At 62.0% G+C, this 16,605-nt stretch overlaps 2 protein-coding genes across 2 annotated transcripts; both read right to left on the bottom strand.

The window, feature by feature from the left end:
• Window positions 1-411: 411 nt before the first annotated feature.
• On the bottom strand, window positions 412-13,827 carry KIAA0100 (KIAA0100 ortholog). The gene is made up of 39 exons (XM_033078250.2): window positions 13,749-13,827; window positions 13,010-13,139; window positions 12,822-12,868; window positions 12,382-12,544; window positions 12,184-12,302; window positions 11,780-11,840; window positions 11,371-11,569; window positions 11,093-11,216; window positions 10,601-10,725; window positions 10,448-10,515; window positions 10,206-10,354; window positions 9,849-9,967; window positions 9,496-9,659; window positions 9,122-9,386; window positions 8,799-9,004; window positions 7,578-8,673; window positions 7,176-7,367; window positions 6,896-7,098; window positions 6,700-6,818; window positions 6,404-6,624; window positions 6,103-6,293; window positions 5,922-6,021; window positions 5,646-5,848; window positions 5,083-5,377; window positions 4,815-4,972; window positions 4,519-4,725; window positions 4,313-4,412; window positions 3,936-4,118; window positions 3,644-3,765; window positions 3,412-3,567; window positions 3,217-3,338; window positions 2,759-2,939; window positions 2,596-2,682; window positions 2,383-2,493; window positions 2,162-2,297; window positions 1,822-1,946; window positions 1,376-1,477; window positions 1,162-1,296; window positions 412-960 (listed from the first exon to the last, which is right to left on the bottom strand). The coding sequence occupies exons 1-39, from the start codon at window positions 13,817-13,819 to the stop codon at window positions 778-780; spliced, it is 6,738 nt and encodes a 2,245-aa protein (XP_032934141.1). The 5' UTR covers window positions 13,820-13,827; the 3' UTR covers window positions 412-777.
• A 924-nt stretch (window positions 13,828-14,751) lies between these two features.
• Window positions 14,752-16,586, bottom strand: SDF2 (stromal cell derived factor 2). Its single transcript, XM_033078205.1, has 3 exons — window positions 16,394-16,586; window positions 16,103-16,299; window positions 14,752-15,551 (listed from the first exon to the last, which is right to left on the bottom strand). The coding sequence occupies exons 1-3, from the start codon at window positions 16,578-16,580 to the stop codon at window positions 15,264-15,266; spliced, it is 672 nt and encodes a 223-aa protein (XP_032934096.1). The 5' UTR covers window positions 16,581-16,586; the 3' UTR covers window positions 14,752-15,263.
• Window positions 16,587-16,605: the final 19 nt, after the last annotated feature.

Raw genomic sequence — 16,605 nt, 5'->3', positions numbered from 1 at the left:
CGCGACACCCACCCGTGCCCGATCCCCCCCATCCGGGACCCCCACTGCACACCTGGGGGTTGCTCACCCAGCCGTGACTGATCCCAGCTCCTCTCCGGGATCCCCTCCTTACACGCTCTGGGGCTCTCCCTTCAACCTTTCCTTCTCTGCACCGCACGTGCTGCAGCCCTGAGGCGGTGCCTGCAGTGCCTGCTGAGCCCCTGCATGGTCGTGGGCTCACGGAGAGGACTGCAGAGCGCTAAGTGCACAGGCTGAGCCCAGGGCCACGCAGGGAGCCCCAAAATGCGTGCCCTGAGCACCCCTGGCTGGGGAAGCCCCCGAGCTGGGTGACTGCCAGGCTGAGGTGGGGCATGGTGCTGAGCCTAGCACTGCAGGATGAGGCAAGAAACAAGCTACTGACCCGAGCCCGTCCCAAATTAAAAACTCTTTATTTAAACTCTCTCCCGTTCCCCTTTTTCCCAGCCTGGAGCGATCCTGCTGCTTCACCAGGCCCAGGGGCTGGGCCCAGCACCCGCACAGCAGGGAGGGGGGGAAGTTCGCACGAGCCCCTGGCACAAGGGTTCTGCACCCCACAACGCAGCCCTGGAGCACCCTGTGCCCCACATCCCTGTGCTGCTCCACCCCTGCCCCACAGATGGGGCTACCGAGGGCCTGCACGTGGCTGAGCCCTCCTCGGGCACCACCGAGCAGAGCAGCCCCCCTCCATCTTCGGGGTGCCCCCCCAAGGGGGGAGCATGGGGCACCCCAAGTCCCTTCCCGGCCTGCCGGGTGCTGCCGTCATTTGCGCCTGCCGAAGATCGACTTCTTGCTGGGGTTCTTCTCTCCCACGCTCAGCCCAATGAGCAGTCGAGCCTTCTCGTCCTCCTCCTGCTGCTGGATGGTCCCGTCAGATTTGCTCTCCAGCTTCCCCCGGGCCTCCGCGCCCGCCGCCGGCTTCAGGCGCAGCTTCTCCTTGATCACCTGCCCCGGGAGTCAGGGGGCTCAGCAACCCCCATGCCCAAACCCTGGGCCCTTGGCATGGGTGACAGCCTGAGCTGCTGAGCCAGTGCAGCTCCTTCCCACTCTGGGGAACATGCTGCCACCCTGGGGTTACCATCTCCATCCTGGGCAGAGCAGCTCTGGCAGCCTCTGGAGCAGGAAGAGGGATGTGGTCCCACATACCTGTGCCACCAAGGCTTTGCGGCTGTCCCTCTTCACCGCCATGGCAAAGTCCAGCCATGTCCATGTGTTGTTGTGGTACTCCAGGCATGGCAGCACCAGGTTCAGGTCGCCCCAGTCCACGCTGTTCTTCTCCCCCTGTGTGACACAGGTGTCAGGCAGTGTGGGACAATGCCCCAGACCACCCCAAGCATGCCCTGTCCCACTGGTCCCACACCTTGTAGCTGACACAGAGTGGCACCTGCGGGATCTTGATGTAGATGAAGGAGTTGTTCATGGCTGCACGCTCCTTCATCTTGTCGATGTCATCCACGGGATGCTGGGGATAGAGCAAAAGCCATGAGCAGAAGGGAAGGAGAAGCAGCCAGGAAGCAGCAGGGAAGGGAGAGCTGGGCACTAGGCCATGGCATTGCTTCATCAGGGACAGGTGAGAGCTGCTCTGGCATAGTGCTGGAGAAATGAGATACAGGGATCACATCAAGCGTGCAGGCGCCTGGTTGTAAAGAATGCAAATCCTTATGGTGGGAGAGAGCAGGAGAAAACAGACAGGCGTGGGAGGGAAGTGTGGGAGGACATGGCTACCCAGCCCTGCAGTTAAGGGAAAACAGACTGGCACCACAGCAGGGCTCTTGCAGATTCCCCCCTCACGGCAGCAGGAGGTACCTCAGGTGCTTTTCGGAACGATCTTCTGACCCCTGATGTCCGATTCAGTCCCTGAGCAACTCCCTTCCCTGGGCCCAGTGAGTCATCGGCCACGATCAGCTGCCGCGGCTTCACCACGGGGATCCCTGGGGCAAACAGGGTGTGAGCTGGTGGTGGTGGGGTCCAGCCAGGGGTTAGCCATGACCCCAACCCTCCCACCATCTCCCCGTCCACAGGGGAGACCACAAATGCCTGCTCCTCAACTCATGGCTGGACAGCAGCTGCCCACAAACATATCCTGGACATGCAGCCAGAGCTGCTCAAGGACATCCAGGAAGGAGGGTGATCACAAGCCTCTCACCTGTTGTCACCAGCTTGGACTTATCTTCCTCATCCCCCACCTCCTCCTCCTCCACATTACGGCCAGGGAAGAAGAAACCCATCATTCTGTGGAAGAACTGGTGGGTGAGCTGGATGGTGAGAGGCACCACGTTCACCTGCGGGAAAGAGACGTGTCAGAGCCAGGCACACACTGCCTGTGTCCCACAGGGACCCTGGCACCTCCCAGACCAGCCCTGGCACCTCAAAGTGCTCCTTGATGGAGATGCCTCCCACAGGAGGCCGGACCTTGCTGAAAATCCTCAGGGCCAGCTGCCGGCCAGACTGGCAGGAGCTCTGGGGACGCAGCACCACCTGCAGGGAAGAGGATGGGTGGCTGGGGTGAGGACAGGCCACTCTACTCAGGCCACCCGTGGGTGCCCAGGATGCAGAGCTGCTCCCCCAGCTGCCACTTGCCTTGTACACAGCGTTGGGCAGCAGGTTGTTCATGGTCACCCAGCCCAGCTCCAGCAGATGCTCGGCTGTGTCATCAGACTTGTTGACCTGTGCAGACAAAGCCATCAGCTCCCAATGTCCCCATACCCAGCTCAGGGGCCGTGGGCACTCTCCAGCTCCACACCTTGCTGTAGAGGAAGCGTTGGAGCTCCAGCTCAGCAATGCCCAGCTGCCCATCCTCCTCTGTCAGGCGCCAGCGCGCCTGGGCAAAGTAGAACTCGGTCCTCCGTGCCACGCTCACATCCTCCGGCTGCTTTCGCAGCTCCATCTTGTTGGCTCGCTGCAGCTGGAAATCCTTGAAACACCTGCAGCATAGAGGAGAGAGCTGGGATGTGGGAGTCCTAGAGTAAGTGGGACACAATTCTGGAGAAGGCTGAGATTATAGAATCAGAATGGTTTGGGTTGGACACCTCCCACTGTCCCAGGTTGCTCCAACTCCATCCAGCCTATCCTTGAACACTTACAGGAATGGGGAAGCCACAGCTTCTTTGGGCAACCTGGCCAGTGCCTCAGTGGGAAGAATTTCTCCCTAATATCCAATCCAAACCTACTCTCATTTAAAGCCATTTCCCTTTGTCCTACCTGATCAGTATGTTCAGCTCCTCGCTCTCCAGCTGCAGGTCAGCTTTTTCCTGGCTCAGCTGCTGCTGCAGCCGGTGGTTCAGGTCGAGCAGGATCTCGTTTTTGCTGTCATCCTTCAAGGACTGAAGGACAGACAACCCTCAGCACCCTCTGCCCTGGAGTTGAGATCCCAGGGAGCCAGGGATGTGGGCTCACCTTCATGTTGGAGTACATCTGCTTCTCCAGCTGCCGGATCTGGGCCACGTGCTGCCTCACAGCCTCTTGCAGGTGCAGGATACTGCTGCGCTGCTCCTCAGGGTTGCTGGAGATTTCCAGCTGGAAACGCACCCGCTGCTTCTTCTCACTGTGCTCCTGGACACAGGAACAGGGCAAGGTTAGGACTGCCTGAGTGCAGTGAGTGGCACAGACACCTGGAGCCCCTGGGTACCTTGCGTTTGGGCTCCACGTGCAGCAGCAGGTTGTTAACTATGTCGAGGATCATGGCATACTGTGCAGGGTTGGTGGAAATCTCCAGGTCGTGGTGGATCAGGGTGAAGGTGTCCACAGCTCCTGCAGGGACAAAGGGCAGGTGAGGCCTCACCATGGCCAGAAATATGTTGAGGATCCCTTCTGTATGCAGCTCTCTGACCTCAGCAGGGCCAAAACAGATCAACCCTGGAGTTAGCCATGGGTCAGCCCAGAGCTCTACCCCGCAAGGCACACTGTCTGGATGCACCCACCCTCCTGCTTCTTCAGCAGATCCTCCTTCTCCTGGTTGGCAGGGGTCTCAGGGGGCTTGATCTGCGTGGCCAGCTCAGGGTCGATGTCGTGGCTGTAGCTGATATAGTACATGCGGCAGCTGCAGCGAGAGATGATCCTCTGCACCTGCTGGGTCTGCTGGGCTTCCGAGGGCTGATTCCAGTCTGGGGACAGGCAGAGGGACCACGGTCAGAGTGCCATGTCCTGGCACACTGGGACTGCACAGGGCAGGGCTTGGAGCATCAGCCACCTCCTGGAGCCACACAGGGACAGGACAGGTGCTCGCAGCTCTACCAGCCCTGGGGTCACACCCCAGTGGGACTGGAGTAGGCAGAGCAGCCAGGGCTGTGAGCAGTACCTGTGGTGGTGCTGACCATGCCCCCCACTGCCTGCCCGCTCTCCATCAGCTCCTGCACTGAGTCCAGGCTCCGCTGTCGATGCTCCTCAATATTTTTCACCTGGGGAGGCAAGGAGGCTCTGCTGGCTGTCCCCAGTTTCCCTGGCTTGGCCAGGGCACTGACAGCACTGCCTGTCCCCCACGTAGCTCACCCACCACACGCTCACCTCCAGCCAGAGCTGGCCATGCTCCCCCTCAGAGGGGCTGCTCTCTGTTGTAGCAAAGTACTGCATGCCATCCAGCAAACACGTCCAGGATGTCTTCTGCTTCAGAGTGTCCCCGTACCAGGCAGGGTGGTGCTGGCACTGCAGCAGCTGTGCCTTCGCAGCGGACACAATGACACAGCCCTCCGTCTCTGCACCACGCAGAACCATCTGTGGGGGGAGAGACCCAGGGGTCTGATGGACCTTTCTAGGGCAGGCACAGCCCCTGTCACAGCCAGGCCGTGGGGACAGGGAGGTACCTGGCAGTTCACCAGCTCGATGAGGCAGTTCCTGTTGTAGATGTCGTCTGTCTGGCAGGCGGCGATGCCACAGAGCTGCTCACTAGCCCCCGACTCCTCTTCTGTGAAAACCACAAACTTGTCCGTCTCCTCAATGAGCTTCTGCAGCATGTAGGCACCTGGGGAAGGAGAAAGGGTCAGTGCAAAGCTGTGGGTGGATGGTTCAAATGTATAGAATTAAAGCTTTGAGCTGTGGGCTTCCCCTTGCTCCCCTCCCCGCTGTGCTCACCCCCTGAGGAGGCTCTCTCAGGACGGCCACTGGTGATAGGAGCAGTCACCCTGGCAGGGATGGAGTGAGCATAGAGTGAGCCCCGCTTCAGCTTCTTGGCCTGCAGCTGTGTGTCAATCTTCAGCCCCTTCAGGGCCTCGGTGGACAGGTTACGTTTGAGCACAGCCGCTTTCTTGTAGCCATCGTAGAGGCCGAAGGCGATGTCCCGGTTCGTGGTGGTCCAGGACGCCCGCAGGTCCACCAAGTGCAGCTGATGCGTGTGGAAACCGTCGTCCCCATCACGCAGGGGCAGCTCCTGGGCACAGAGGGTCATTGCCTCAGCACAGCAAAGCCACCTCTGGGCCTGCCCAGTGGCCTAATGCACTGAGAGCAGGAGCCCTGCCAGCCCTTCAGGCAGAGCATGGAGCCTGGACCACTCCAGGGGCCACAGCATGGGCACAAAGTCAGGTGCTTGGTAGATTGGAGGCCCCAAAATTCTGTTCTTCCCCAGCCAAATCCCTTCCCCTTGTCCTGGAGATGCCACCAGGCCAGCACAAGCTGCTGTGCCCCGTTTGCAGCGGTACCTCCTCAGCTGTGCGGATGCTGTGCCGCTGGTAGGTGAGGGAGGAGAGGCTCAGCAGGTGAGTTTTCTTCACCAGGGTGTCGAGCTGGTGGTCAGCGTTCTCATCACAAGTGGAGGCCATGAGGTGCACAGTGACCTGGCTCAGGTCACTCACCATCTGCGTGATGCTCCACTCCGAAATGAGGCGTCGCATCACCGTGCCAGCTGGGGGACAGGGACAGGGGTCAGCCAGGGCCCTGCTGTACCTGCAAGTGCTGCTGGCAGGATTCCCACTCACCCTGTGGGATGAGCCGCTGTGTGCCCCGAGTGAAGATGTGTCCCTGGCAGCATTCCACCTGGATCCCCCGCTGCTGGGCAAAGGAGGCCCAGTAATGCACCTGAGAGGGAGCAGAGAGCACAGGAGCTGAGAGTCCAGCAGAGGCAGAGCAGGGAACACCAGATTCCCAGTTGGGAATTACCTGCAGCCGGGGAAAGAGCGCAGTATAGGACAACTGCTTGTAATGCTGCCCCAGCTTCTTCTTGCTGGGTTTCATGTTATTGAAGAGCTTCCCACGGCAGATGGGCCGTGTCACGCTGGTCCATGTGGCCCAAAAATTCTGCATCCAGCGGAGGGTGCTGCTGTAGAGCAGGATCCGGGGCTGGGAGTGCTCTGAGAATACACCCACCATCAGCCAGCACCACAGGGCACCCAAACCACAACCAGCATACCCTGCCTTATGCCCCTTGTCCCCAGGGGATCCCCAGGACACTGTCAGCCACCTTTACTGGGTTGTGTCAGGTCCATCCGGATGGAGAGGTTGAGGTTCTCGGAGCGGAAGGCACGGTAGGAGTCGTACTGCTGCCCCACTGGCACCTCGGGCAGGAACTCGGGGGAGCGCAGCACCACGCCGTGGTGGTCGTGGGGGTTCCCATGGCACAGCCACTGCAGGTCCAGCGTCATGCACAGGTCAGGCAGGTGCAGGAAGCAGCAGTCATCATATCTGAATGCAGAAAGAGACCCCAGTGACCCCCCCAGCACTGGTGAGAGCCCCCCATGCTCGTGGCCCCACACTCACTTGGAGGCTGTCCGGACGTTGATATCCAGGTTGCCCTTGAAGACAAACTGCCCGGGCTTCCAGTGGAAGGAGAGCTGGCTCCACTCCCAGTGCATGTTCTCCGTGGTGTTGTAGGGGTCCTTCAAGGGCAGGCATGAGGAGAGGCAGCTGTGAGCTGGCCCCACACCATGTTGTCCCCCAGTCCAGTAGCACCCACCTCGGTGGCCAGCTGGTGCAGGTTGGCCTGTTCAATGTCCATGTGCCAGTCTCCGTGGAAGAGAAGGCGGCTCTTGTCCCACCAGGGCAATGGGGCGCTGGGGTCCTCTGAGGGCTTGGTGAGGAGATCCACACACTGGCCGATCAGGGTCCAGGCAGGGTCCCAGCAGGGCCCCCACACTATGGTGTACTGAGAGATCACAGCTGGGGACACAGAGGTTGGCTCAGCCATTTGCCCTGTCCCTACCAACCAGAGAGCCTCCCACTCCTCCAGCTCTTACAATGAAAGTCATGGTAGAACTTCAAGGGTGGCATGTTCCTCTCCACCGTGGCATCGCCCCAGGGCAGCCCCAGCTTCAGGACCTGGCGGCGCCGGGAGCAGGCCTGGCCGCACTGCTCGGCCCCGATCAGCCGGCCGGAGAGCTGCCAGTTCCGGATCTCAAACAGGTACCGGGGGTAATCACGGATCCGCACTGCGGGGGCAGGAAGGGCTGAGGGATGGGGCAGCAAAGAACAGGCAGCCCCCCGCTCCGGGCCACAGGAGGAGCCATGGTCCTGTCATTTCTCTGCTTACTTCCCACTCCCTTTGAACCTCCAAAAATCACTTTCCCTGCCTGGTGCCAGCCCAGGCCACACAACTGTTGTGCTGTCCTCCAAGGGCACCCTCCCACAAAGCAACTCACCAAAGAAACTGCCAACTGTGCCCTTCATCATGCGGCACCACTGGGTGACCATCTCCAGACCCTCTGGGGGGAACGGGCTGACATCATCCAGGTCCCTCATCTGCTCCAGCACACGCTCCGTGCCGTGGAAGGACTCATCGGCCATGGCCACCAGCTCCAGGTGGGCCAAGGTCCAGGTGAGGAGGGCCCTCCGCATGGGCGTGTTGGCGTAGAGGCGCCGCGAGCGCTGGATGTAGATCTCGATGTTCTTCTTCTCCAGAGAGGCGTAGAGCTCCTCGATCTTGCGGGCAGGCAGCAGCTCCCCGTGCTGCTTGCGCAGCGCAGCCACCTTGGCGTCCAGCAGCTGCAGGCGCTTGGCGCTCTCCTTGCTCTCATCCTTCATCAGCTCGTAGTTGTCTCGCAACTTGACCTCAAAGACATCATCCAGGAACACCCAGGAGAAGTGGGTGACTTTGAGCAGGAGGTCGGGGGGCAGGGCCGTGCTGGTGGGGCGCCCAGGCCGGTGCAGGCCCTTCAGCCACTTCTGCACGCCCACGGCAGCGTCCAGCGTGCGGGAGAAGTCGTACTGGTAGGGGAACTCGATGGTGACGCTGGCGAAGGAGAAGGCCCAGCCGCGGTTGCGGAGGGTGCGCAGCGTGGGGAAGGCGTCGCGGTGCCGGACGACCTCCTCCAGCTCCGGCAGCAGCTTCACCTCCACCTCCTTGAAGCTGAAGATGCTGTGTCCATCAAAGCCAGCAGCCAGCTCGGGACAGTAGCCATGCAGGGCACCGCCGTGCCAGCTCACCGAGGTCCGTTCCGCAGCCACGCTGATGTAGTTGGCCTCAGAGACAAAGGCTGTGAGCTTGGCAGAGCTCAGCTCCAGGGACAGGGACAGGAGTCTTTTGGGAGGGGGCCCTTTTGGCTGGAGGGACCCTGGTGACTCAGTAGGGGTGGTTGGGTGGGACATGGGGCTCTCTGGGGGCAGGGAGGGAAGTGTCCTGTGGCCCAGGGCGCTCCTCAAGGCTTCGTGGCACTGCAGGGTGGCCAGGATGTGATGGTACAGATGCATGTGGTCAGGTGGGCTCCACAGCACTGCCAGCCCCTCACCGCACTGCACCTGCACCAGAGAGAGAGAGCAGGCTCCACGTCACTGCCAGGACCAGCACAGCACAGCCCCATCCTCCCCCCAGCACCTCCTCCTGCCCCATCTATCCCCAGTACAGGACAAAGCAGTGACCCAACCTCCAGGGAGCGGATGCTGCTGTGGTAGGTGACAGAGAGCACGGAGAGGTTGGCCACTGGGTTGGGGATGGCAGGAGCTTTGCAGCACGGCTGCATCTTCTCAGTGATGCTCTTCACCAAGGCCAGCACCATGCCCTGGACGCTGACTGTGCAGTTCTCAGCACTTCCCAGGACGGTCAGCGTGTCCAGACGTAGCTCCAGGGCACCTGGAGAGACAGCAGGACAGTGCTGGAGGCACAGAGGCACACCACAACCTGCCAGGTTCCTCTGACTGCAGGGTTATTCCAGGACAGCCATCTGGGATCAGCTTGGACATTACTTACCCACTAGGGCTGAGAGTGTGAAAAGGTTCACATCCTCCACCTTCAGATCAACCTTCCAGAGCAGCCCCCAGGGCTCGCTGGAGGCAGAGGGCGGCTGCTTGGCAAGTTCAGCCCCACCAGGCTGCAGGCAGAACAGGGGCAGGACCCTGGCCAGGCACTCAGTGCAGGTGTCAGACGACTCCACTTGCAGCCCCCGGATGGTGCAATCCAGGAAGAGGGTATCTGACTGGGCACTGGACATGCCCAGGGGCTGGTTGTAGCTGCCCTGAAGGACAAACAGGATGATCACTCTCAGGCTGCAGGACATCCCTGTGCCACCACACATGGAGTCTGAGACTGAAAACCATCCCTTGCCCCCTCAGCTTGCCCCTTACCTGGAGGTTGAAGGAATCAAGGATGAGGGCTTCTCCCCACACATGCATGTTGGGGGGATGTGGGGCACGCTGGATGTGGGAGTCATTGCCCACTCGCCAGCACAGGTGGTCCACGGCCAGCACCGCTCGCTGGTGCACGCTCTGTGGCCGCAGGTGCTGGTAGTCTGTGGGCACAGAGGAGGGGGGATGTGCAGGCAACGCTCACCCAAACATGGGCACCTCAGACACAACCAGGCAGGGATCAACACACACACACGGGAAGCACAGCAGCAGCACAGCCCGCCCCATTCCCATCCCAGCGCCTCTCTGGCAGACCCCAAGAAGAGCCCAGCACCTCCCAGATCCAGCCTTACCTGCAGAGATGGAGTTGAAGCCCAAGGCGAAGGGTGGCGTGTCCCCGAGCTGCACAGACACATTGACGTTGGACAGCGAGGCACACAGGATGATGGGCGCCAGGATTTGGGGATAGCTCCTGCAGGGGACAAGCAGGGATGGGCTGTTACTGGGAGCTGTGTGCCATGGAGCCTGGCAGGGTGCAGGCTCAGAGGGATGTTCTCTCCGCAGGGGCTCCCTGATCACTTCCTGACCAGCCTCCCCATCCCACAGGCGGTGCACAAGTCAGGTGCTGAGTGCCCAGGCACTGTGCCAGACCATGGCCAGCAAGAGGAAACAAGCTGTGATACCAGCAGCTGCACTGAGGCCAAGTTTACCTTCCCTTGTGCCCTTGGCTGGGGACAGGCACCGCCTGGCACCTGTATTCCTGTGCCAACAGGCCCAGCCAGTGCGAAAACTCTTGGTGACGGTAGTGGATGATGCAGGTGTTGAGCAGCACAGCAGCCGAGAGGTCAATGGCTGTGACCTAGAGCAGGGAAAGGGCCAGGTGGCAAAAAACTCATGCCAGGAGCCAAACCAGCCACCCCCAGGGGACAGAGTGTGCTCAGATCTTGCTCACCTGCACACTGGTCTTCAGGGAGTTGAGGCACACAATGCGCTGGCGGCTCTGGGACAGGAGAAGGCCATCTGGGGGGACAGAGGAGCACAAATGAGGGATGGCAGAGGGCAGTGATGGTAGCCCTGTCCCATGGGTGCCCTCCTGGCTACTTGCCCTCCAGCTGGAGGTCTACACTCATTTGGTCCAGGTCTGAGGTGGGCGTGAAGTTGCGCAATGGGATTTGCTCCTCTTCACGCTGATATAGAAACTGCAGCAGCTTCAGGCTCCAGGTGAGGTGCCTGGAAGACACAAGGAGTCACTGTCAGGAGGGAACTGCACTGTCATGTCCTCCATCTCCCTGTCTCTCATCACCAGCTGACCAGTATGCTGGCATGGACAAACACAGCAGCCAGTGCCCAGCTGCAGCACAGCCCAGTGCTCTCATCCCATCGCCTGAGGATCCTGTCAGCTGGAGAACCAGCTCACGTGCCTTCCTCCCTCCCCAGGAGCCCAGCCCCGGGCCAAGCTCAGTCCTTCCCACTGGAGTGGGCTCTAGGGCTCATTCTCTGCAGTCTAACAGAGCCAAGGGACGACAAGGGAACGGCACAGTTGTCCCTAGGTCCATGTCCCCAGCATTACTTTGGACTTGGACAGCCTGCCCCTCACCTCTTCTGGCTGTTCATGGACAGCACCGTGCTGGTGTTCTCCAGCTTCACCTCCACCCTCCTGGGGATGAGCTTCAGCGTGTCTCTGCTCAGCACAGACAGGGACTTCGAGGGCTGCCCTGGGCCTGGAGGACAGAGAGAGTCATGGGAAGGACTGCCCAAACCCCCACACTCCAGAGCAGGAGGGAGCGATCCCACAGCCAAACCCCTCTGGCTCCAGTGCAACCATGGGGGCCACCAGCCCACAGCAACACAGCTTGTTCCTGTCCTTGTCCTGACCTGTGCTGGGCTCTTCCCCCACGCTGCTGTGCTGGGCCCCAGCAGTGACGTGGTGCAGGAGGGGGCTGCAGAAAAGCCCCTCGTGCAGCTCTGCCTGCAGCGTGCGGACGCAGAGCCGGACGCCCACCAGCCGCCGCTTGCTGCTGATCTCCAGGGAGAGGGACAGTGCCAGGGCCAGCTCTGCCAGGCACGTGTCATCCTGTGCACAGGGGACACAGCAAGGAGCACACAGGGAGTCACACAGTGCCCCCCCAGTGCGTGCTACAGGTTGGAGAGCTGGGCACAGCAGAGCCCAGCACCTGGCAGCAGCACCCAGCCCCAGGGACACCCTGGAACAAATCACCAGCGTGTCCCAGAGAGCCAGCACTCAGGATCCAAGCGTGAAATTTCTCCCTCCTCCAGCACTCACCAGCTGGCTGCTCCGGAGGACTTTGCTGTTCACCTTTGTCAGGCTCACTTCACACGCCAGGCTAGGGAGAGCAGAGAACAGAAGGACGATGTGGGTCTTGCAGCTGCCAAAACAAGTCACTGCCCTCTTTCCTGTGGGACACAGGGACCCCAAGTCCCTGCTCCCAGTGCTCACAAAAGCAGAGCATGCCCTAACTCCATGCACACCACATTATCTGGAGAACACAAAACCCAAGCTTCCTGTGACAGGAAAAGGAACCAGGCCAGCCTCAGAGGAGGTTAATGCGTCACACCACAGGTGACATGGGATGCTGCTGAGTGGGACAGAGAGAAGACAGACACCAGGCTGGGGTCAGAGGAGCTCCCCTGCCCTGGAAGCAGAGTGGGGTACGAGCACAGCATTACCTCTTCCCATTGCCATTCAGGAGGAGACGTGTCTGGCTGGCCTGGATGTGCCAGAGAGACTCTGAGGTGGCCACGTGCAGAACCATGATGTTGATGGAATCCAAGTGAATGGAAAAGAGCTGGGGGGAAGGTGCTGCTGTGAGGGATATCCGACAGCAGCGCAGCCCACAGCAGCCTCTCACCGAGCCAGTGCCTCACCTGGCTAAGGAGCCTCAGCAGGGAGGGTTTCAGGGTCAGCTCTGTTCTGCTTTCATTTCCATGAGCTTCTCTGGGAGCCTCCGGGACGGTTGGCTGGAACCCAGGGCCTTTCTGGAGATCCGTGCGGATTCGTACCTCGCCAAAACACAGCTCGAAGTAGCGCCTGGGGAGCAACAGCACAGGCAGCTCTGACAAGAACTCACACTTGGCACACCTGGCCCTGTCACCAGGGATTTCCCCTACTCCAGGGACATGCAGGATCAGCACAAGGGCACCCACAAGACACTGCCACCTCCAAGCGTGGGTCACTCCCTCACAGAGCTGACCACAGGGGAATAAGGATGGCAGAAAGGTGTAAAGGCAGCAGGATGGCAAGCAGGGCGAGGGGGAAGCCTGACCCCCAAAAGGAGCAGGCAGGGAGCTGGGGTGGGGGCACGTACGGCAGCTCCCGGCTCAGTTTGCTGGAGATCCAAACGTTGTCAATCTCCTGTAAGGACACACAGGTAGATCAGAGAAGAAACAAGTTGGCTCTGCCTTGTGATGGTCATCTGAACATTCCCACCCCACTCCCAGTGCCTGGGATCATGCAAAGAGCAGCCAAAACCCCAAGTCTGGCCCAGGTACCCACCACAGTCTGCTGCTCCCGCTGGAACTTGAGGCTGATGTTCTGGGCCCAGAAGAAGCCAAAGGAGCCAATCTTCAGCTCTGCATGAAGCTTCTGCCGGCACCAGCTGACAGCCAGGCGACATGCCAGCCATCTGTGGGGACAGGGGGAAGGCCAGTGTCAGCCTCCCTGCTGGGGTTGGGATCTAGGGATGCTCGTTCTCCTTTGAGCACCAGCTCCAGCACCTCACAGTAGGGAAGAAATCCTGCAGGACCACCCCCAACCATCCCTGACACCACCCTCCCAAGCCCTGAAGCCTCCACACCCCCCTGAGCCCCCAAAGCCTCTGACACCCAGCTCTACAACCCCAAACCCCCCGCAGGCTCCCCTCCACATCCCTATCCCAGCCCTATGAGCCCCCCAAATTCCAGACACCTCCCCAAGCCCTCTGCTTCCCACCTCCCAGACCCCCAGCACCTCACCCCGAGCCCCACGGGCCCCCTGCACCCCAACACTGCCCCAACCAGCCTCACCACCCCCCAGAACCGCCGCGGGCCCCCAAAACACCCGCACCCCGCACTGCCAGCCCCTCGGGCCTCCCCTTGACCCCGGCCAGCTCCTCCCACCGCAGCACAGCCCCACCCGCCGCGCTGCCACCCCCCAACCCGCCGCCACCCCACTGCCACCTCCGTGCCCCCTCCCCAGCCCTGTCACACCCCCCGAAGCCCCGCGGGGACCCCAGACCCGCCCGGCAGGCCCTGACCGCGCCAGCAGCCCGGCGAGCAGCGCGACGAGGACGATGCCGAGGAGCGCGGCGGGCAGCGGCGGCGGCATGGCGGGCACGGCCCCGGTGCGGGCCCCGGCCCCGCTCGCACCCCCTCCCTCCCTCCCCCCGGCCCCGGCCCCGGCGCCGCCGCCGCCCGTGGGGCCGCCCGCGCACCCCGAGTGGCCGCTGGGAGGGGCGGGACCGGGCGGGGCCTGCGGGGCCGAGCGGCGCTTCCCGGGGACGGCGGCCGCCGCAGCGCCCCGCACCGGCACGGGGACAGCGGGACACGGGATGGGGACAGAGGGACATGGGGACACCGGGACGGCACCGGGACGGGGACAGCGGGACGGGGACAGCGGGACACGGGATGGGGATAGAGGGACAGCACCGGCATGGGGACCGCGGGACACGGGCAGTGGGACAGAGGGACACCGGGACAGCGGGACGGCACCGGCACGGGGACAGCGGGACACCGGGACGGCACCGGCATGGGGACAGAGGGACACGGGATGGGGGCAGAGGGACATGGGGACACCGGGACGGGGACAGCGGGACACGGGGACACCGGGACGGCACCGACATGGGGACAGTCGCGACACGGGCAGTGGCACAGAGGGACACTGGGATGGGGACAAGGATGCAGACAGAGGGGACACCACCAGGATGGGGACAGGGGTTGCATCGCGGCGGCACCGGCATGGACACAGCAGGGACACCGGGGTGGCATTGGCATGGACACAGCAGGGACACCGGGGTGGCACTGGCATGGGGAGAGCAGTGACACCAGGTCTGGCACTGGGATGGAGTGAGAGGGTGACAGCAAGTCCAGCACTGAAATGGAGCAAGGAGCACAGGAGTGACACCAGGTCCGGCACTGGGGTGGGGCAAGTGGATGACAACAGGGCGAGCATCAGGATGGGGCTAGTGCAGATGACACCAGGTCTGGCCCCCAGTGCCAGACGTCACCTGCATCCCTCGCACAAACAGCCACACCACAGGACAGAGTTCAGCACTTTTATGGCCCCAGCTCCTTGCAGGGCACGAGGAGCAGTTTGGGGTACAGCAAGGGGTACAGCTCCCAGGGACAGCAGTCCTTGAAGGGGTGAGTCCTTGGACAGAGTGGGTGTTTAGGAATGTATTTTAGGTCAGGTCTGGATGTTGGGCTTGGCTTTGTGCTAATTTGGGATATTCGGACCTGCTTTGTGCCGATCTAGGACGTTGGGCTCTGTTGTGGGCCAGGTCTGGACATTGGGATCTGCTCTGTAGTGGTTTTAGGATGTGCGGAGCCGCTTTGGGTCAGGTCCGGACACCAGAACGTGTTTAGTGTCAGATTTGGGACAATGGAATCTGCTCCACATTGAATTGAGGACACTGGGATCTGCTTTGTGCTGCTGGCCCTGTGTCAGTGGTGTGTGTCAGTCCCAGGGTGGGGAGAGGAGCCATCCCCCACACTCAGCAGTCCCAAACACAGCAGTGCAGCGCCCAGAGGCTCAGCATCAGTCTGTCTGTCCCTCACAACTCAGCGTGGTACTGCTCCATCTGGAAGGCCTCGCTGGGCTGCATGAAGATGCCCTCCATCACCTTCCAGTAGTTATTCTGGCTGGAGGCGGCCATGCCGTGCACCTCCTTCTGCCCGTGGATGGGCCGCCCGTACTGCTCCCCGGTCACCGAGAGGAAGACGTCGGTGGAGGTGTGCTGGAAGCGCACCTCGTCGTCCCGCACCCAGTAGGTCCCGCTGCACACCACCGTCCAGTCGTCCAGGTAGTCGCCCTCGCCAGCCTCCCCGAACGCACTCACCTCCTGGAGTGAAGAGAGCTCGTTTGGGGGATGAAAAAAGGGGAGGGAGGAGGTGGGCAGGGAAAGGAGCTGGGTCTAGGAGGGAGGAGGGACCTGGCTGTGACTGAGGCTCTGTTGGGACTTGGAGGGTCTGGTTGGGACTCAGGCACTGGCAGGGCATTGGGGTGTCGGTAGGGAGTGGGGAACAAGGTGGGACTGGCAGGGACTCAGCTGGGACCTGGGAAAAAGGCAGTGCTGAGGAGAGACCCAGTATGAACTGGGAAACAAGGGGGGACTAGTGAGGAAATGGGGGACACATCTGGGGCCAGGAATTAGGAACTGCTAGTAGGCACATGAGGGATCTGGCTGGGAGAACCCAGGAGAATGACTGGGGAATAAAACGGGGCTGGCAGAAACACGGGGGACAACGGGAACACAGGAAGAACGGACGGGGACAGAGACACCCCAGCAGGGACACAGGGGACCCGCCAACACCCGAGAGACAAGGCAGGCCCCGTGCTGCCCAGGGAAAGACACCGAGCCCGGGGAGCAGGACGGCGACCCGCGGGCGGTACCTGGTTCCCGGAGAGCGGCGAGGTGAAGCGGTGGCTGTGCAGGTTGCGGCCGGTGCCCAGGTGCGTGAGGCGGATGGCCTGCCCGCAGCGCACCGGCGTGCCCCGCCGGCACACGGCGGCCGTGCGGGCCCGCACCCGCCAGTAGCTGTTCCCATCATCCGCCGCCGACACCCCGGTCACCGACTGCTGCCCGCTGCCTGCGGAGGAGGGAGAACCACCATCGCACCCAGCTCAGCCCAGCCGGGGAAAACGCGGGGAGGGATGAGGGGGAGCGCGGGCCGCGGTCGTTACCGGAGCCGTAGCGCACATCATGCGAGTGCAGCCGCACGTTGTGCCGCACGTTGAGCAGCTTCACCACCGAGCCGCAGGTGACGGGCCCGGGGCCGCCGCGCCCCGCCGCGCCCAGCGCCGCCGCCAGCAGCGGGAGCAGCACCGGGAGCGGGAGCAGCAGCGGCGGCGGCCGCCGCGCCGCCTCCATCCCGCAGGAAGCGGAAGCGCGGCCG

This window comes from Catharus ustulatus, chromosome 22 (assembly GCF_009819885.2).
Source record: "Catharus ustulatus isolate bCatUst1 chromosome 22, bCatUst1.pri.v2, whole genome shotgun sequence".
NCBI classification, from domain to species: Eukaryota; Metazoa; Chordata; class Aves; order Passeriformes; family Turdidae; genus Catharus; species Catharus ustulatus.
The sequence above is the reverse complement of the archived record's forward strand: the minus strand, read 5'-3'. Positions and strand labels throughout refer to the sequence as shown.